General features: G+C 26.9%; 1 protein-coding gene across 1 annotated transcript in view; it reads left to right on the top strand.

Moving 5' to 3' along the window:
• The window catches only part of LOC100209292 (hemicentin-1), a 126,049-nt gene that overhangs the window by 64,712 nt on the left and 38,837 nt on the right, over positions 1–22,500 (top strand). The window contains exons 19-31 of the mRNA XM_065816725.1: positions 360–472; positions 817–1,045; positions 2,347–2,473; positions 2,564–2,769; positions 2,937–3,278; positions 4,399–4,728; positions 8,941–9,095; positions 9,579–9,729; positions 11,492–11,830; positions 14,844–15,164; positions 16,742–16,956; positions 17,033–17,129; positions 21,227–21,420. Coding sequence (XP_065672797.1) covers positions 360–472; positions 817–1,045; positions 2,347–2,473; positions 2,564–2,769; positions 2,937–3,278; positions 4,399–4,728; positions 8,941–9,095; positions 9,579–9,729; positions 11,492–11,830; positions 14,844–15,164; positions 16,742–16,956; positions 17,033–17,129; positions 21,227–21,420 — 2,819 coding nt within the window. The remainder of the gene's footprint in view (positions 1–359; positions 473–816; positions 1,046–2,346; positions 2,474–2,563; positions 2,770–2,936; positions 3,279–4,398; positions 4,729–8,940; positions 9,096–9,578; positions 9,730–11,491; positions 11,831–14,843; positions 15,165–16,741; positions 16,957–17,032; positions 17,130–21,226; positions 21,421–22,500) is intronic.

Here is a 22,500-nt window from a genome sequence, read left to right as displayed (position 1 = left end):
TCTTTAAACAGTTACATAGTTATTTCACTAAATTGAAAAAATGCAGCACTTTTATATAAAGAAACTAAATTAGCATTATTTGGTTGCACTCGTTTTGTTCAATACTGTATATATATATATATATATATATATATATATATATATATATTATATATATATATATATATATATATATATATATATATATATATATATATATATATATATATATATATATATATGTATTTATGTTGTTATAGTGTTTTATTTCTTTTAAAAAATAAAACAAAATTATAAAAAAATTTTATAAGTGGTTTTATTATTTAATTTTTATAAAAATAAAATATTTTAAATTATATTTCCATTACTTTAAATTACAGTTCCAAGAAAACCAACATTTGTTAAGAATAAAAACCAAAATGAAACAAAAATCTTCCAGATAGAAGAAAAATATTCTTCAAGTTTGAAAAATAAAAATACACAGATTAAAGATGTATGTTTTTGAAAAAGTTTTTTTTGCATCATTTGTTCTGTTCCTTTTTTACTATTTTATATTTACTCTTTTGTAAGTTTTAGTTTTTGTTTTAAATTTCTTTGGTTGTTATTTATTTGTATTATTGTTCATATTTGAAAAAATGGTACATAAGTTTATTCATATTTTGTGTTGTATAATATCATACAACTTTGCTTAGTCATGTTGGGCTAAAACACTTTGATAGAACACATGGATTAATTTATTTGCCCCATAGAATCATGTAATCAAATATAAAAACTAGGTTATTGCTCAAATGAAATTTATATATAAATGAATAAGTGTGTTTTTTTTTCTGGTTGAAGGTTGGAGAAAACTATGACGTGTTAGCTGGTTTACCATTACAATTAAAATGTGATGTTGTAGGGGAACCAAAACCTTCAATTGAATGGAGAAAAGACGGAGTATATGTTTTTAAAGACAGTGAGTATTTTATGATTGATACAAATAATGTTCATAATAGTGGTTTATATACATGCACTGGCCTTAATGAATTTGGAGCTGTCAGCGAAAGTTCTATGATTAACATTGTTGGTATGTCATTTTGATTTATTATTTTTATTTCAATTTATTTTATTAAAAATTTTAATAAACCTAATAATGATAATTAATAAATACAGAAATATAAGTAACCAGTCAAAAGTATATTAGATAACTTATAATAACAAAATAAAATATAAACAGTATCTAAAATATAATATGAATTTTTTTGCAAACTGTATAGAAAATGTTATGTAGCTTTGCTCAATTAGTAAGTTAATTTTTTTTTAAATTTAATGTTTGAAATTTAAAGTTAAGCAAATAATTAATAATTTTGTTGATAAAGGTTAATAAAACACTCTTTTTAACAAATTATTTAAGAATCAGCTTACCTGGGATTATAGATTTTAAAACAAAAGAAGTAATTTGAATTCAAATGAATAATATTAGTTGAAAATATGGTTTAAGCTTATTTTAAGAGATTACATAAGTTTATTATGAGAGCTGGCTGTTAGTTTAATGATGTTGATTTTTTTTTAAACTTTTTCCAGGTTTACAATGATCTATAAGGCTGCATGTAGTTGATTTGATTGCTTTATTTTGTGTAATATTTTTCTTTCTGTGCCCATGATTCTTACCTGGTTGTTTTGTTTTATGAAATTTTAAATTTCATAAAACAAAACAATCAGGTAAGAATCATGGGCACAGAAATTTTTCTTATTTACCAATTGATTTTATTAATCAAACTCTAGCTGGAAAAAACTGCGAATGAATACTCCTCAAAACAGTACAATAATTACAATGGTGATTTCAAAAACATAAGTATTTTACTTTGTGATTGAGATTAATGATTTTTTTTCCTCTCTCATTATTTTTTTTCTTCGGAGAGATAATGTGAAGGAAGTTAATCAAAGAAAACATTAAAAAAAAAATTAAAAAAATAATAACTAAAATAATGAAAAAGATTGAAAAAAAAAGAAATAGAAAGAAAAAAAATAAGAAAGCAAAAAAAATAAAAATTTAATTTCTGACTATAATGCATATCAAATGCAATTAATTTAAACTGATTTAAAAGCTATTTTTTCAAATAGAATCTTCCAGATTTTTAACAAAGGTATCTTTCAGATTTTATATAAAGGTATTTTCCAGGTTTTAAATGGAGGCATCTTCCAGATTTTAATTATGTTTTATGTAAGCACGTTTATAAATAATGTTTAAGTACGTTTTAATAACGTTTAAGTACGTTTATAAATAATGATAACTCAATTATTTAATTAAATAAGTTTATTTTACATATTTGTTTACATATATTGTTTTTCTTTTCATTAAGCAAATTTTTAAAACTGTTATTCTAGTTGCTAAAAAACCGATTTCTCAACATTATAATTTTGAAGTAATTAATCACACAAGCGGGTTGAAAAATGTGGATGTTCTATTTGGAAACAGCTTGATGACTTTTAGTGGAACAGATGTTTCACTGCGGTAATAGTTAATTTACTTTTGAAATTTTTTAAAATTATTTTATAAGCTTTACCTAAAAATAAAATTTCAAAAATTTTTTCTTTTTATTAGATGTCCAGCTAATGGTGTTCCCGCACCAAGTTTTACTTTTTTTAAAGATGAAAAACTTTTAATAAATGAAAAAAATATTACAGTTGATAATTCAGGGTTATTAAAGTTGTTGAATGTTAATGAAATGTCATCTGCAGGAGTTTATACATGTCGTGCTGAAAATATTGCAGGGTTTGTAGAAATAAACTCAACGCTAACACTCTATTGTAAGTTTTAGATTTCAAACTCATTATTATGAACAAATTATCAATGTAATTTCTATAAAAGTTGTTAAAGCTTTCATATTTTTTAAAAATAGAATATTAAAAGGGCTATTTAATGTAATAACTTGAACCTTTTAAAATAAAAAAATAGTCACTTTTTTCTTAAACAGCTTCTAATAAGCCAAAGATTAGTTCCATTGAAAAAGCACCTATGTATCACTACAATAAAACTACGAAAGAGAGTTCCTTATTTTTAACTATTGGTCAAAACACTTCTACATATCCCAGCACTAAAATATATATAGAGTGTCCTGTAGAGGGATTTCCAACTCCAGATATTGTTTGGAAAGTTAATGATGAAATTGTAATGGAAGAAAGAGAAGCTAAAATAAGTGACAACAAAACAACTTTAATGTACGATCTTGACCATCAAGTTAGTCAGACAACTTTTACTTGTATAGCCATCAATTTGGCAGGATTTGATGAAAAGACATCACTTATACAAGTTGTTGGTATGTTTTTTATTTCTTTTAAAAATAAAAATAAAAAAATTCACTTACACACACACATATATATAAGCATATATGTTTAAATATATATGTTTAAATATATATGCTTAAATATATATGTTTAAATTTATATATATATATATATATGTGTGTGTATATATATATATATATATATATATATATATATATATATATATATATATATATATATATATATATATATATATATATATATGTATATATATATATGTATATACATATATGTGTATATATATATTTTTGTTTATTCACCTCCTCAAGGCCATGAAGGTCACTACAGACAAGGAGGCTACTTAATTGTAGTTATAACACTCTCAACTCTATATCTCCAAAACATGAACCTTGACAAACAAGGCCGCTGTGCGGAGAAACAAGTTGAGCCCGGTACTACCAAGGACGTGGTGGGGGATCAAACTTGGAACCTCCCGCTTATGAAGCAACTGCTCTACAACTACATCACTAACACATCATAAATATAAATGTATATATATATGTACATAGTTATATATATACATATATATATATATATATATATATATATATATATATATATATATATATATATATATATATATATATGTGTGTATATATATATATATATGTATATATATATATATATTTATATATATATATATATTTATATATAAATGTATATATTTATATATATATATATATTTATATATATATATATATATATATATATATATATATATATATATATATATATATATATATATATATATATATATATATATATATATATATATATATATATATATATATATATATATAGATAGATGGATATAGATATAGAGATATAGATTTAGATATAGATATACACACACATATGTATATGTGTATTTGTTTTTATTTTTCTTTGTTTTTATTTTTGTTATTTTCGTTCTTTTTCTACTTTACTATTGCTAATATTGGTCTGTATATTTTTGAGTGCACAAATTATTTTTTTAAATTGTATTTCATTTCATTTGTTGTAATTGATCTCTTGTATTTAGTTACTAATTATGTTGATTCAAGTATGATGGTTTTATTTATATGCGTGAATTAATTTTTAAAATTTTTTTAGAAAAAAAGCAAGCAGGTATTTTGTTGCCATATTTTAAACCATTTAATGATGAACATATGGAGATTAAATTAAACATTGGTGAAAATGCAGATGTTTTGGTTGGATCAACAGTTTCAATATCATGTCCTGTAATTGGTGAGCCAATACCTGAAGTAATGTGGATAAAGCAAGGAAGTCCACTAGGTTGGTTACAATCCAACAGAAATGTTTCTATAAAAAACAGTCACTTAACTTTATACAATGTAGATCAAGATTTTAATGGGGAGTACTTGTGCAATGTAAGCAATATATTTGGTACATCAATTAAAGCTTCAACTATATTTATAAAAGGTAATATCAATTTGTGAATTATTTTATTTTATTTACTTACCTAATTTTATAGTATTTCAAAGTAATTCATTTTTACATTTGAAAAATTTGTCCATTAAACAATGTAAATGCGTAAAAATGTTTCTTATTCATTTCTCATTTATTCAAGTAATATACACATTTTCACACACACACACACACACACACACACACACACACACACACACACACACACACACACACACACACACACACACACACACACACACACACAAATATATATATATAATATATAATACAAGTGTTCTCATTTATTCAAGTTCAACTTGTTCTCCACGCTCAACTTGTTTCTCAGAGCAGCGGCCTCTTTCGTCAAGTTTCATGTTATAAAAAGCAATTAAAGTTGCTCAATGAAAATAATGAATTTTTTCAAAGAATTTTAATAACCTTTTTTAGTTTAGGTAAAATATATAAGTGTACAAACCCAGCGTACAAGCTATTTTTGTCTTGTGGTATTTCAGTCTGTTTTGTATAGGTTGACATCAGACATAAAACTATACGATATTCGACATAAAATTTTATTTTGTCCTTAGTCCAGTTTTTCAACCCTTTTTTGCGTATGATAATGCATTTTTTCACTAGTTTACACCTTAAAAAATGCTGAGATAATCACGCTATGAAAAAGCTATGCTTTAAATAGCAAATCAATATTTTGCTCTTTAGAATAAAATTATTAGCATTAGTGGACTAATCTGAAACTTATTCAGAGTTTGGTGTAGTCATGTTCTACATTTGCACAGTTTTAATAAATTACAAAGATTACTTATGATTCTTCACCTATTTTTCAGTATAAGGTCAAAAATTCACTCCATTTAAACATTGTCAGCTATGTTGGCAATATTAGAATCCAGAGTAATTATGAATGCCTAATTTTACAGTTCGTATATTTGTAAACGCTTCTAAAGTGTACTCTGTTTTTATGACTAGACAACTCTATGTTTCTAAAGTTCTCTCTATTTTTATGGTTAGAAAACTCATTGTATTATCACCTAATGAGAGTACAGCTCTAAAACTCAGTTTTATTGTGAATTGTCATGGCCACATTTGAAGCCCTTTGTTATAGCTTAGGGTTTATTAATAGTATTGAGGCAATTGCTTGGAATATTAAATAGTGTACTGAGTTCTATCTGTGCTTTGAGTCAAGTTCTTTAACAAATCCAAAATGACTAAAATACTAAAAACTTTGAAACACAAAAACCATTGTCATCAACAAGTTCTCTCAATCTATTTTTCACTAATATTTGTGATCTGTAAAATAACTTTTCTTTTGTTGATTCTTATCTCTTGCAAAGTTCACCAGACCTACTTGCTCTTTGTGAGACTATTTTGAGTTCAGCTGTCTCATCATTTGATCTTAGTGTTAATGGTTATCTTCCTTTAATTCGTAAAGACTAAAATAGTCACATACTTGGCCTGAGCATTTACATTTGTAAGAATTTGGTCATTTGTTGGGAAACTAGGTTTCAGACGATTCTTATATGTGCTTTTTATCCTTTAGTTAATATTCTTGTTGTTGGTGACTTAAATGCTCAAATGAATGGCTTGGTACTAGTGTCAGTGACTCTGCAGTTGTTAAAGCCCAAAACATTTACCTTTCTTAATCTTTAACACAAATAGTCAACTTTCTAACTCCAGACAATCCGATTTATCTTCTCTACTCAACTTATGTCTTTTTTCTGATTCTAGTCAGTTCTCAGTTTCTCCACATTTACCCTTGAATGCTTCTAATCACGGTTTGATCTCTCTAAACTCACTATCATTATACCTCTTTCTATCCTAAAAACTACCTTAAAGCTGACTAGGACTCATTCTGTGATTTTTTTTGTGATGGCCCTTGGGTGGAAATCATTCGTCTTCCTGCTGACAAATGTGCTTTTTATGTAACTTTTTGGATTCAGGCTAGCATGAAATCTTTTAATTCTCTTGATAATTCTAAGTCAAGCAACACTCTTTTCAGTGGTATTTGTCTAACCATGCTGCTGCATTTTTCAATTGTAACCATTACTTCCATATCTATCACCAAAACAATTCTGCCGAGAACAGGCGTCTGTTTACTATTGCTAGAAACCACTGTAAAAATATTTTATCTAATGCCAAAGCCAGCAATTCTTATATCACAAAATCTTGTATTTCCTGTCAAAAATTAGGCTCAAGAGACTTCTGGAAAATTTTTAACAGTGTTTATAATAAGGGCAAATCTGTTATTCCACCTCTTTTGCATGGTTCAAATTTTGTTGCCTCGCCTAAAGACAAAGCTAAATTGTTTACTGAGAACTTTTCATCAATCTCATCTTTTGATTCCACTAATCACATCCTACCTGATACAGCCGACAAACATGTTGATATATTGTTTGACATTTGTATCACTTCAACTTCAGTATCTAAAGTGATTTTCTGCTTAGACTCTTCTACAGCTTGTGGTCCAACCAACACACTATTATATTTTTGTAGAAATGTTCTCCGGAGCGTTGTCTATACTTTCAAAACTATTTAAAAATTATCAGAGTCTTATCAGAGTCTTAATTTGCAACCTACTCAAAAATGGCATTTGTTATCTCTATTTTCAAAAATTCAGGAGAGCGATCTGACTTGTCTAACTACCGTCCCATTAGTTTTCTTCTTATCAAAAGAAGGTTTTTGAGTCTTTAATTAAAAAACACTTTATGTCTCATCTTGAATCTAATAACTTATTTTCTGATCATCAATATGGATTTCGATCTTCTCATTTTATTCCTGATTTGTTAATGATAATAACTGATAGATTTTATTGCTCTCTACATTTCTAAAGCCTTTGATAAAGTTTGGCATGCTGGACTTCTCCATAACCTCTCTTCTCACAGTGTATCAAGTAACATCTTTAAGATTATTGAATCCTTCCTTACCAATTGTATTAAAAAAGTTGTCCTTGATGGACAGCCCTCTTCTTTATTTCCTGTAACTTCAGGAGTTTTTCATGGTTCTATCATTGGCCCTATACTTTTTTTAATTTACATTAACAATCTCCCAGAAATTCCCACATCTAAGGTGACATTGTTCACTACTATTGTATACTACTATTTATTTTAGTCTTGATAAGAAGCCAACACTCTCTGATTGCTTGGAGAGACATTTAAACTTAAAAAAGGTCTCACTTCTGCTAAAGCATTGGGTTCTCAGTGGGTGGTGAACTTTAACTCAAATAAAACTCAATTTTTTTAGCTAGTTGTTATTGTAATAATCTAGATCTTCTTATATTTATGAGCAATAATTTACTCAATGAGTCACCTACCCTTAGTCTTCTAGGATTAACTCTTGCTTCCCATCTTTCTTGTAAACCATTCATTAAATCCGTTGTAAAATTAGCATCTGCTAAGGTTACATATCTTTATTGTGTTTGCCACTTTCTTACTTTGGATTCTATTCTTTATCTCTATAAATCTCTAACTCGTCCTTGTATGGAATACTGTTGCCATATCTGGAGCAAATCTTCGAATGATGCCCTTTCTCTTTTAGACAAGATGCAAAAATGCATTTTATACATAGTAGGACATGCTATTGCAGCCAACCTTCAAATATTGTCATATCGTTGTAATGTTGCTTCTCTTTCACTTTTCTATAAATAGTATAATGGGCGCTGCTCTTAAAGAGCTTGGACCTTTTGCACCATCTAAAAAAATTCTCGTGTTACTTGTCATTCAATTAATTAAGTCTCATCCTTTTAATATGACTGTTCCTAAGTGCTCCAAAAAATTCTTGTTTGTCTAGTTTTTTGTCTTTGATCATCAGTTCTTTAGAATGCACTCCCTTTATCTTGTTTTCTTGATTCATATAGTTTGCAATCATTAAAGTTGTCTGTTAATCATTATCTTGCTTTATAAAAGTCATCTTTTTTTGCCTAAATTTATGCTATCTATAATGAATAAAGTATCAAAGTATCACTTTTAAGTATAGTGTTTTCTCTTTGAAGTATAATCATGTCTCATTAAGTATCAAAGCAACTCTCTAAAGTATCAAAGTATCTCTCTAAAGTATCAAAGTATCTCTCTAAAGTATCAAAGTATTTCTGTAAAGAACCTTTTTAATGCATATCTTGTTAAAGTATAAAATTATCTAAAGTTTGAAAGTATCTCTCTAAATTTTTTTTTTGTTTACTAGTGAAACACCTAAAACATTTTTGATAAAACAATTTTCTAGAGAAAGAAGCACCAAAAATAGTTTCGTCAAATAAAACATTTGTTGCTGGTCATGGAGTAAATGTTATTCGTGTTCTCATTGGTACAAAAATCTATACTAGAAAAAATTCACGAATAATTATTGAATGCCCTGTATCAGGAACTCCACCTCCAAAGGTAGGTAATTTTCTATTTTTTTAGAAGTTTAACAAATTAAAAATTTTTTTGAAACTTCTTTAATTTCTCCACCTAATTGTTTTTATCTAGAAATTAGTTTGATGTAATAATAGATGTAATGTAATAATCTATTGCAATCTGGTAATTAATTGACTGACAAAGCTTTTTGACGAAATATTTTAAGTTTATTAGATTTATTTCATGTTTCTGGCATAAAAAATTACTTATTTTTTATAACTTTAACAAAAAATTGTTGTTTTCAATTTTTTTATACTGCCTGTGCCACTGGTGTCATACTAACAGAGTTTATTCACCTGTCAATATAAATAGTTGCTGTTACAAACTGTGTTACTATTTATGATTAAAATATTGTTTATGATTTTTAAGTTAAAAAATAAGAATGTTTGTATAAAGTTTTTATTTTTAATACAAATTTTATAAATACATACATTCTTAAAGATATAAGTTCATTTTTTGTTTAAGATAATTTGGTATAAAGGTCAACTTGTTCTTACTCATATATTAAAAGACACAATCACTATTGAGAATGCAGAAAAGCATGATGGAGGCATTTACTTTTGTGTTGCTACAAACATAGCTGGGAGTGTACAAGCTAGCACAGAACTAGTTGTTGGTATACAAAACTTTTTAATATTTTAAGAAATTATTGTTAAACATAAATTTATATTTTTGTTGTCATAAAAATCAAATAAGTAAAAATATAAAATGTTCATTTTAAAGTATATGTTCTGTTTGGTGCTTAACTTAAACAGAACATATATAACATATAGAACATATATAACATATAGAACATATACTTTAAATAAACTTATGATAAAAATGCTATTTTTGTAAAGTTCAGTTTGTAAAGACTTTCTAGAAAAAATGTTTTTTTCCAATTATTTTTAAAAACATGTATATATTTTGGGTAAATTATTTTAATTACCTTAATTATTATCTTACCTTATTAATTGTATATAATTATCCTTAGCCTTAAAACTATTGAACTAAAGCAGGAAAGGTGCAGCATTATTGTTTATTTCACTAGTTTAAATCTGAAGTTCTTCAATTATCTAATCTAGAGCTTCTTCTATTTTCTTTTTAATGATAGTTATGTTTTGGAGCGACACTAACTTTTTTTTACCTCACGATGGTGAGGCTGTTTATATTTGAATATAAATGGCCTATGTGTGCCAAGTGTGACAAACGCTTTTGAATTTTTTTTTTAAAGATGTGTTTTAAAATTTTTTTTTTAAATCATAACTTAATAGTAGATGTATGTGTATTTTACTACAAGTGTCTCTGCGGATAAGTTGCTGTATGTACTTTTTTTGTTTATTAAAGTTGCTATAATATGATACATAGAATTGCAATTACACATGTCAACGTCTCACTATAATATGGTTCACAGAATTGCAATTACACATGTCAATGCCTCAATATAATATGATACATAGAATTACAATTACACATGTCAATGTCTCACTATAATATGATACATAGAATTGCAATTACACATGTTAACATCTCACTATAATATGATACATAGAATTGCAATTACACATGTCAACATCTTACTATAATATGATACATAGAAATACAATTACACATGTTAACGTCTCACTATAATATGATTCACAGAATTGCAATTACACATGTCAATGTCTCACTACAATATGATACATAGAATTGCAATTACACATGTCAACGTCTCACTATAATATGATTCACAGAATTGCAATTACACATGTCAACGTCTCACTATAATATGATACATAGAATTGAAATTACACATGTCAGCGTCTCACTATAATATGATTCATAGAATGAAAGATGAAACTAGTTAAAACTTCAGGTTTCAACAAAGTTAAATAAACTTAATAATGGCTGAAAGGATTTTATTGTTTTTTTTATATTTTATTAGATTTTATTATTTTATTATATACTTTTATTATTTTGCAAAAAAAAATATTTTTTAAAAAATGATAACTTTTTATTGATAATATGAAAAATAAAAATAACTTAAAACTTTTCATCTGTAAAACCACTATAAAACAATTTACTGTACTGTAAAACCACTATAAAACAAGTTACTGTACTGTAAAACTACTGTAAAACAAGTTACTGTACTGTAAAACCACTATAAAACAAGTTACTGTACTCTAAAACTACTATAAAACAAGTTACTGTACTGTAAAACTACTATAAAACAAGTTACTGTACTGTAAAACCACTATAAAACAAGTTACTGTACTGTAAACAAGTTTGAAGGAAAATTAAACTAATCAAAATATTGGTTATATTAGTTAAAATAAATGCCGTTAGTTAATAAAGTTTAGTAAAATTTCATTGGTTGTTAGTTAAATAAAAAAATAAAAATAAAAATTTGTATTTAGGATTTGAACCTCAAATGCAAAGTATTCCTCCTGATCTCTCTCCTGTTATCTCACTTGCACAGAATTCTGAAGTATTTGTACCTATTGGAGTAAATGAGGCGTTTGTTCGAATAAATAACACAGTACATTTACAATGTTTTACTGATGCTTATCCCTCTCCAAGCGTAGAGTGGTTTTATAATGGTTTTGAAATTGATTATGGTGATTTCAAATTCAAAGCTGTAAATAACCATGTTCTTAAAATTGCAAAAATGACAACCAGAAATAGTGGTGTTTACTCTTGTATAGCAAAAAATCCATTTGGACAAGCAAGTTCAAAATCTAATTTGTATCTAATGGGTATGTTTTTGTATTTGTATTTTGTGCTTTCCTTCAAATTTAAGTTCAAAGTTTTGTAAGTTTCTATTGTAACTTGTAGTGTTGTTTGCATTATAAATTACATTGTGTATTAATGTAAGTCGCAAAATATATTTGATATTTAATAAACATTTAGTTTTATTTAAAAAAAAACAGTTGGTGAATTTTTATGGAGCAAATGCTTTTGTAATCAAAATGTTATGTAAAATGTATTATTTAAACTTGATTTTACAGTTTTTTAAATTTAATCAATTGATTATGTAATTATTTAATGCTGTTAGTATTTTGGCAAATAAGTTTTTAAATATTTTAGATAAAGTTTTGTGGTTGATACCAAAAGGTTTTGTGTTTGATACTTAGTAACTTTATAAAATAGGAAATTGATATAACCCTCAAACCAAAAAGGTTTTTTTCTATAGTTATTTTACACAAGTATCTATAGTTGTTGTTTTATAAATAAGCATCTATTCTGATAATTATTCTATAAAGAAGCATGTATACTAATAATAATATTATGTAATTATCAATAACAATATTATTAATAGGAAGTTATTGTATTTTTAATATTTTTAGTTATTATATTTTTTTAATTAATATAACTATTCATAGTTATATTAATTAAAATAGTTATATTAATTTAATAAAGTTATATTAATTTACCAAATTTAATAATTACATTAGTTGTTCAACAAATGATATGTTAAACAACCTTACATCTTACATCAAATCACAATAATTAATTTATTAAACACATTTTGTCTTGAAAGAAAATAGGAAAAGAAAAAAAAAATTTTATTACTCAGATCCTTTTATATAAACTCATTTTAAGTATTTAAAAAAACCACAGCAAAAACAATACATAAAAAATGTGGAAAGTAACTTAAATGTTACATATATTCACTTATATGATATTTAAACATGACTTCTCCATACTGTCAATCATGTTGTTATGTAACTACCATTTATATCCCCACTCTACCATTGTCAAATTAGTTATATTATGATAACAAAGAAGTATTGCTTCACATAGCTTTAATTTAAATACTACAAATAGTATCTAAATTGAAGCTAATTGTGTGATACAAGGTACTTAAAAAAATGAATGGTGCTTAAACAAAGGGTCACGAAAGAAAAAAAGTTAGAATTTTTTTCATATATACTTGTAAACCTGAAAATCATTAAAATCTGAGATTTTAATGATTTTTAGGTACACAAGCATACATGAAAAAATTGCATAGTGTCAACAATGAGTAAAATTGATTTGGAATGACCCTAGTTGTAGTCAGGTAAATAAGGTCTTACAATCCCAGGATTGATTCAAGAGTTAGAACCAGAAATTATAACAGCAGAACTACAATAAATAATATTTTTTTAAACAAATGCATATTTATAGCATAAAGACAATTCATTGCTGTATAAAAAAGTTCATCAGAAGATCATGTTTGGAATAAAGAAATAATAATAATATTATTAGAAGGCTGCTCCACCTTGTTTTGCAGCTTGTTAATAAAAATATTTTCTTAATTCAGCTTTTACGTATTTTGTAAGACATCATTCTCTATTGTTGATTGTCTAAAAATTACTTTGCATACCTATTTGAGGGTTGGCCCATAATAAGATTCAGTTAATTCAATTTGGTCAATTAATTCCACTTACAGGAAATTTTAAATATAACAGAATGGAAAAGAAAACTGTCCAATCATGTGATAATTTTGTTACATGATTGAATGATTTTCTTTTCCATTTTGTTCTGCTGAAAATTGCCTGTAAGTGGAAATTTGGTTTTATGCCTAATCTAATATTTGTGGTAGATTACATGATTGCAAATTGTATATATTGATGTTGGCAGACATCAGTTACCTAAATCTGTTGAAGAAAAAATCACATTAAATAAAAGTTTGTCAGAAATGTTACCAAAATCAAAAGTATTCTATTAGTATAATCAATTTAAAAATATTTTATATACCCAAATAACGACTTTTATTGATGTGAAATTTTAAAATAACTCTAAAAATGTTGATAATAATAATAAATTTAGATATTTATAATAATAACAATAAAATTAGAATGAAAAATTAACCTAATCAGCATGATATTGTGTAAATATATGCAGCAAAAATTTTTTTTTTCTTAAAATTGAAATTAAATTTTCCTAAAGCTTTTTTTTCAACTTATAAGTTTTTATAATGAAAACAAATTACTCTCTGTAATTTTAAAATAAATACTTTTTATTTTAATTAATATGCATAATTTATCATTTTTATATATTCTTTGATTATGCTTTCACTTTATTTGGTTATACAGAGAATCCTGGATAACCAAATAAAGGGTTTATACTGGACAATACCAGGGTTTCATTCTCAGTCTTTTACTTATAAGGGTCTTGTACATTATGTGGAAACTAGGGGTGATGCAGGGATTAGTTGCATAGTTACAACTGATGTGATCATACTTTTTTCTCTTATTGCAGTGTCATTGCCAGTTAGTGCCTCTACTAGGCTACTAATCATTGATTTTGGATTGAAATTGTATAGGCTAGCCTCAAAGTCTTTTCTCTCAGCAAAAAATGTGTATGTGTGTATATATAGATAGATAAAATAGCCACCCTCTTAGGAACTTTATTACATTAAGAAATTTTTTTATATTTTCAGTTTCTTAAAACAAAGAGGGTGCAACAGTTATTATTTAAATGTTGTTGCAAAATTTCTCAGCCTTAGGCCTATGAAACATGAACCAAAAAATTAAAAAAAAGCAGCTGCATGGAAAATCAAATTGAGCATGATACTACCAGAGGCATGGTGTTTAGACTCTATTAATTATAATGATTATAATGCTATCACTCTACCACTGCATCACTACTAAATTATACTAACTACATACATAAATACCCCCCCCCCCCCTCCCTATCCCCATGCTTGACTGAAGGTTTAGGTTTGAAGGTTTATTTCTTTTAGTGTATTTATATTTTAACACATTTTTTATATGTAATATTTAGAACCACCAATCATTAAGGAAAATAAAGAAATTTTGGTATTGAAAAAGATTCCAGAAGAGGTCATAAATATCCAAGTTGGAAGTCATCTCACTGTTTTATCTGGAACCTCATTTAGTTTATCTTGTTTTGTAAGTGGCTCACCTTTGCCAACAATACGATGGTTGAGAAATAATATACGATTTGAGTTGAGCGAACGAATATCTTTTGCAACACAAAAGTTATACTTCACAAATGTTTTACCTCAAGACTCTGCAACGTATACTTGTGAAGCTCGAAACAATTGGGGAAAAGTAAAGAGCTCAACAATACTACTTGTTGCAGGTTTGTAATTTAGGTTTAGTAATATTTTAAAGGTTTATGAAGTTGCTTATGAAGTTGGTAATGGTTTACATCCACTAAATAATCTTTCAATTTACATACATGCATATTGATTTTTACAAGTATATATGTGTATGTCACAACTCTTTCAGAAGAATTTTTTTTTCAATTTAATTTTTTAAATTTAGTTTGAATTTAAAAACTGTACTCTTTTTATAATCCCTGAGAAACAGATCTATCGTTATAAATCCTTAACAAGCTCTTTGATTTCCTTAAGGTCATAGTTTAAAATCATAATCATAAGCTTTTATTATTGGATATTTATATTATTGGACTTAACCATTATCATCATCATCATCATCATCATCATCATCATCATCATCATCATCATCATCATCATCATCATCATCATCATCATCATCATCATCATCATCATCATCATCATCATCATCATCATCATCCTTGTCATCATTATCATCGCTAGCATTATCATCATCATCATCAGCATCATTATCATCATTAGCATCATCAGCATTATCATCATCATCATCAGCATCATCATCATCAGCATCATCATCATCAGCATCATCATCAGCATCATCATCATTATCAGCAGTATCATCATCAGCATCATCATCAGCATCATCATCAGCATCAGCAGAATCATCATCAGCATCATCATCAGCATCATCATCAGCATCAGCAGAATCATCATCAGCATCATCATCAGCATCAGCATCAGCATCAGCAGAATCATCATCATCAGCATCATCATCATCAGCATCATCATCAGCAGCATCATCACAAATTGCTGTTTTAAACTCTTACATAATCAGATTACTTTCTTAAAAAGCAACAAGAAAATTTGATTCAGCTTTTTTTTCAAAATCTTACCTTAAAATTAGCTCTTCGGTCTTGACCAAATGTCACCATTTTTAATTGCACAAAACAGGCAGCCAATCCTGAATGTTATATTAAAATACTGAATATCAATTTTGAATGTGATAAATCCATATTTGGGCTGGTTCTTGTATTGGTATTCTTTCTCTTTTAGACAGAAAATTGAAAAGTAGTTGAATCTGCTCCAGTTGTCAAGCTTGACCTCCTCTCTCGTTATTGTAGGCTTGCATCTCTTTTTTTTCTACAAACTCATGTTTACTGCTCAAGCAAGTTGTTATCTCATGTTCAATAAACCAGAGTCAATCTTTCATGACTTGTAATTTGGCTAAGTTGCATTCTTTAACTGTATCTGTTCCTTCATGCTCAAAAAACTTTTATTCATCTAGACTATTTTCTTGCACATCAATCCTTTGAAATTCTCTACCACCTTTATGTTTTTCTCACTCATAAAATTTGCATTTTTTATAGTTTTTTTGTTGTGTCATTCTTTACTTATTTATATAGATATATGTAAATTTTTTAAATTATGAAAAATAAAATAAATAATTTGTCGTTGTATATATATATATATATATATTTATTTATATATATATATATATATATATATATATATATATATATATATATATATATATATATTTATATATATATATATATATATATTATGTTTAAACTTTTAGAGCAACCTGTAGCGACTCTGTCTTTAAATTTTTTGACTAATTCTGGTGTATCAACTGTAAGTGATGAATCTGTTGTTGTGCCAGCTGGATCTCATATAACTTTATTTTGTCATGTGACAGGGTTTCCAATTCCTCGTATTGTTTGGTTAAAGGATCATGATGTTTTTACTGGAACTGAAAAAAAATACCAATTGTATAATCAATCAGCAATTGAGGCAAATAAACAACTTTGAACTTTTTGAAAAAGTTAATGTAATGATTTACTATATAATTTTTGTGTGTGCGTTTTAGGTAGAACATTTGGAGCCTAAAGACATTGGGTCCTATATATGTGTTGCAACAAATATATTAGGTGAATCTACTGGAATAATTAATTTACTAATTGGAGGTAAAATATTTATGCTAGATAAATATTGTATTGTATATTAGATAACAATAGGTTATGTTGTCATTACTAGATGGAAATTTTGCATTTGTTTATTCAAATATGTAAGAAAATGACAGAGATGTTGGAAATTCAAATTTCATTTTTTTTTTCAACTCTGATTCTATTAAGCTTATTACTAGAAAGTTACTAGAAAAAAGGAATAAGAGATAAAGAGCAAGAAAACAGAAGACCTGAAAAGTTGTAGGTTGTATGAGTCAGGAAAATATGAAGATGGGAGAGAGTTTAAAAGGGTTGAAATGCGGGGAAAAAAACTAGACGAATAAAAGTTTTTAGAGCATACAGAGATAGATACAGTAAAAGAAGTCAAGCAAGAATGAATTTTAGTTGATAGAACTAGGGATTATAGCTCCTTTGAGCAGCAACCATGATAGTATTTGTAGAAAAGAAAAAGAGATGCAAATTTATGACAAGGGGACAGATAGAGCAGGTCCAGCTTTATTTACAGTGTATTTTTGGACCTTGTCTAGAAGAGAAAGAGCATCATTAAAAGTACTATCCTAAATATGAAAACAGTATTCCATACAGGGGCAAATAAGAAATTTGTATAGGTAGAGAATGGAATCAGGAGTAAGAAAATGGCAAGCACTTTAAAAAGAAGTAGCCTTAGCAGATGCTAACTTAGCAATCAATTGTATATATGCTTTCCGTGAGAGGTTAGTAGCAAATAAAAATCCAAGAAGACATAAAGAAGATGGCTTAGTGAAAGGATTGCCATTCATCAATATAGGAATGTTGATAGTATTGTAATAGTTGTTTGAAATAAATAACTGAGTTTTGTTGGAATTAAAAGACACAACCCACTGCAAGCCCCAATCTGTTACAGAAGTGAGATCAGATTCCAGATCAGCTGCCTGTTCTAAGCAATTGAAAAGAGAAGATTTTTTGTCAAGACAGGAGTATAAAGTTGAGCCATCAGCAAATAGAGCCATTTTAGATGAAAGGTTGTTGGGAAGATCATTAATGTAGATAAGAAACAAATCATTGCCAAGGATAAAGCCTTGAAGTACCCCAGAAATTACTGGAAATGAAGAGTGTTGGATTTTGAGGACTATTTTAATAAAGTGGTTAGAAAGAAGTGATTTGATAATTTCAAAAACTTTTCCAGATACACCATAAGAAGCAAGGTTATGGAAAAGACCAGCATGCCAAACTTTGTCGAAAGCTTTAGATATGTTAAGAACAATAGCTGTTGCCTTGCTGCCTCCAATGCACAAAGAAATTTTTCAGTCACAGCAGTTAGCAAGTCAGCTGTAGAGTAAGAGGATCAAAAACTGTATTGATTGTCTGACAGTAAGTTATTTGACTCAAAAAGGGATGTTAGAAATTTTTTTGATCAAAGAATTAAAAACCTTGCTAATAACAGAGAAAAGACTGATCAGATAATAATTGAAGGGGTCAGAATGATCTCCAGAGTTTTTGAAAATTAGAACCATAGATGCCATTTTCCAGCAGGTAGGAAAACAATATTTAGTTTAACTGGAATGGAAGGAATAGTATGGTCATAAGATTCATTTTTTTACATCAATTTCTTGGCATAATAAATAGATGTTTGTTCTCAAGAGTGTCGTTCTTTTAAAAAGATGAAAAAAAAAGATTATTATTAGTATGAATATGATTAGTATGAATATAGTAGCTGCACAAGAAGATGAAAACCATAGAGTACAGTATGAAAAACATATATATATATATATATATATATATATATATATATATATATATATATATATATATATATATATATATATATATATATATATATATATATATATATATATATATATATAGTATATATATAGATATAGTATAGATTAGTATGAATATAGTAGCTGCACAAGAAGATGAAAACCATAGAGTATAATGGGGCTTGACATGGAACTGACAAGAAGTAATAAAAGTTTCTATTCCTGCCTGAATCGAGGAAGTTATTTTGATGGGACATTTATCAGCGGAGAGAGGAAAGACATCAGCCTAAGAACTGTCACAAAGAAAATCACAAAAAGAATCCCAATGATATAGAGATCATTGCATGGTCAAAACCACCTTAGAGAGAAAAAATTTCTAATTTTTCTAAAAATAGTTAAATTAGTAAGTATACACCCAAGTCAAGCATGTGACTATTAGAGTCTTTGCAAGTTAAAGAAGAAGGAACTTAATTTAAATTAGTCTTACTAAGAGCAAGCAAGCCTGGTGAATTTTGTAAGAGTTAAGATTCAACTGATGAAAGGTTTTTTTTCAGACCATGAATATTTGTGAAAGATATATTGAAACAGTTAGGTAGTGGGGATGGTTTTTTATGTTTAATATTTTGGTTTACTTTACGCATGTAAGTTTAAAGAGAACTTGTCTCTTTTATAGATAGAGCACGACATCCCAAGCAATTAGCTATGCAGTTATCTTGGTCCCACTAATTAACACAAAGTCGTAATGTAGGTCTACTTCTGTGGTCTTTGAGAGCTACCACAGAGTTTAGGAAACCTTACTAACAGCCGGCCTCAGAACCATTATGCTGAGTTTTAGAGCTGTACCCTCATTAGGAGATCACAGGAAGAGTTGCATAGCCATTATCAAGGAGGCACAAGCAGAATCCTATGTATAGAGTCAAGAAGATCCAGCATTCATCATCCTAGGCAGAAAACAATGTAACACAGGTTTACATCTATGTCAGCCTAATAGATGAAGAAAAGGTTTGAGGCTGGTTGACTATTAGCTTTATTCTGCTTTCCCCTAGAAATTAATTTCAATTTAATAAGTTTTAAAGTTAACAGTTTCAAATTAATTAGTTTCAAAGTTAACAGTTTCAAATTAATTAATTTCAAAGTTAAGTTAGTTTTAAAGTTAATTTATGTATAAACATTTCAGTTCCTATAACAAATATTAACAACAGTTAAATTTCTTCAGACCTTTATTTTTTAATATTTGTAAGAAAGTTCAAATTTAAATTTGTAGAAATATGGTAAAGATGTTGGAATTTTTTTATTTCTTAAAATAAATGTCAGGACTTGTATATTTTATTTCTTAAAATTCAATAATATACAAGTCCTGAGACTTGTATATTATTGAATGGTGTACATATTTTTAATCAATATATTTTATATAATATATTTATTTAATATATTATAAAACATGTTTATTAACCATAATATACAATAATTATTATTGAAAATATAAATGTTATAAGTTTACATAATATTTATTTCTAAATATAATAATATTATTAGATAGTCAAAAATTTTGATGTTAAATTTGAAAAGAATTAAAAAAAATTTTTTTCTAGCTATACATTAATAAGATTTTTATAATTTTTTGATATAATTTTATCTCACTTTCATATAATTTCATCTCTCATTTAATTTTATCTCACTCTCTATGTATATGTACAAGCAGTGATAACATGTTATCAAAATAATGCTGAAAATTTTAAAACAATAACTTTATGAGATAAAAAAAATGAGATAAATAAAAAAATAAAAACTCGTTTCTTATTTAATCTGAACCGAACGTGATTTAATCTGAACCGGATGTGATTGAATATGGTGTCCTAATTGACATAATTTCTTGATTTTGATTCCTTATTTGACATTATTTATTAAATTTGATTTTGAATTCAAATTTATTGAAAAATTTGGATAAACCATGCGATAACATTTTTTCATTGCTGAATCATTTTTAGTAAAAATTTTAATCTTATTTTAAGGACTGTTTTAATTGAAAATGAATGAAAGTTTAAAATATAAAAAGACAACCAGTCAGCAACAATTATTTATTATTAGTTGTTAATTATTACTGTAAAATTTAAACATTTTGATATATAATTTTTTTAAAATAGCTTGGTTTCTATAAAATTATCATAAACTAGACTCCATATTTTATACCTTCTTAAATTAACCATTTAAAAATTGTACTGATAAAATTTTGTAAACGATACCATCATTATCTATAAATTTGTAATATTATGTTTAGAAAAATGTATCAACAATAAAAGATTTTTTTTTCAATAACATCGATGGCAAAGATTTAGTTTTTGATTTTCTGTTTAGTTTTGCCAAAGATCTCAATTACTTTAGACTCAGTTATTTCAAAAAACAACTCTGTGACAGTATATGTTGGCTCTAATTTGGATGTGATGCCTGGTTCTAGTGTTAGAATAATTTGCAATGCTGCAGGAGAGCCAAAACCAAAAATATTATGGGAAATAACATCCAATGTAAACTCTGTTATACAGACAGTTCAGGTTATTTTAATTCAGACGATTTTATTTTATTGTTTTGAAGTCGTCCACAAATTACGTCACACAATGGTGAGGGTGTTAGTGATTTTTTTTTATTTGTTACAAGTATATCTAGGGGGTTATACAGTTTATGTAACAAAGAGATCATTAAACTATACATTTATGTTATATTATACTTCTATATATAAATCATTGTAAAACAAAACTGCTTACTTAGCAAAGTAAGGATTTTCTTTTGAAATTGCTGTATGCACTTTTAAAAAAAAGATTATAACTATTCTACCCTCATGAACAATATCAGCTTTATAACTGTGTTTAGTTTCACTTTTGTATAATAAGACTGTAATACTTTTTTAACAAAAAAAAAATATTTTTACCTGATGATTGCTAATGCATAATATGTAGATATTCTTTACTTTGAGTCAGCAGTTGGCAATGCTGACCTAACTGCCGAGCTTGAAGTATTTGAGATCAGCAAAAATTTGCTGTCCTTGTTTCTATGTTTTATAATAACCCTTTTGTGTCAAATTTTTTTTTTGTCGACCTGGTGTCAACCTCTAACAGTTTGAGGTTCAAATTTTTACTAATTCGGAGGGTTGTATATAAATATATATATATAAATATATATATATATATATATATATATATATATATATATATATATATATATATATATACACACACACACACAACTTCAGTACCTATATTGTCTATCTTGTAGCTTCCTGCCTCAAACAAGTGCAGCTTCATCGACTGAGAGTTTGGCATGGGGCTTGCAATCTTATTTTTCGCTATTCTTTGTTTGTTTTTTTTTTCCTGTGAAAGCCATATGCTATAAAGAAGAGCAAAACTAGTAAGCAAATGCTTATATTACAATGCTATAGTGTATATATATATATATATACATATATATATATATATATATATATATATATATATATATATATATATATATATATATATATATATATATATCTTATATTAAATGCTGAACGTAATAGTGCACACTTGTGTGTGTTTGACACGGAATTCTTGGCACCCAAGTTTATGGTGAGAAAAAATCTTTCAGTATTTTTTTTATAG

The sequence above is a fragment of the Hydra vulgaris genome, chromosome 13, assembly GCF_038396675.1.
Source record: "Hydra vulgaris chromosome 13, alternate assembly HydraT2T_AEP".
NCBI lineage: Eukaryota > Metazoa > Cnidaria > Hydrozoa > Anthoathecata > Hydridae > Hydra > Hydra vulgaris.
This window is presented reverse-complemented; position numbering and strand designations above follow the sequence as displayed.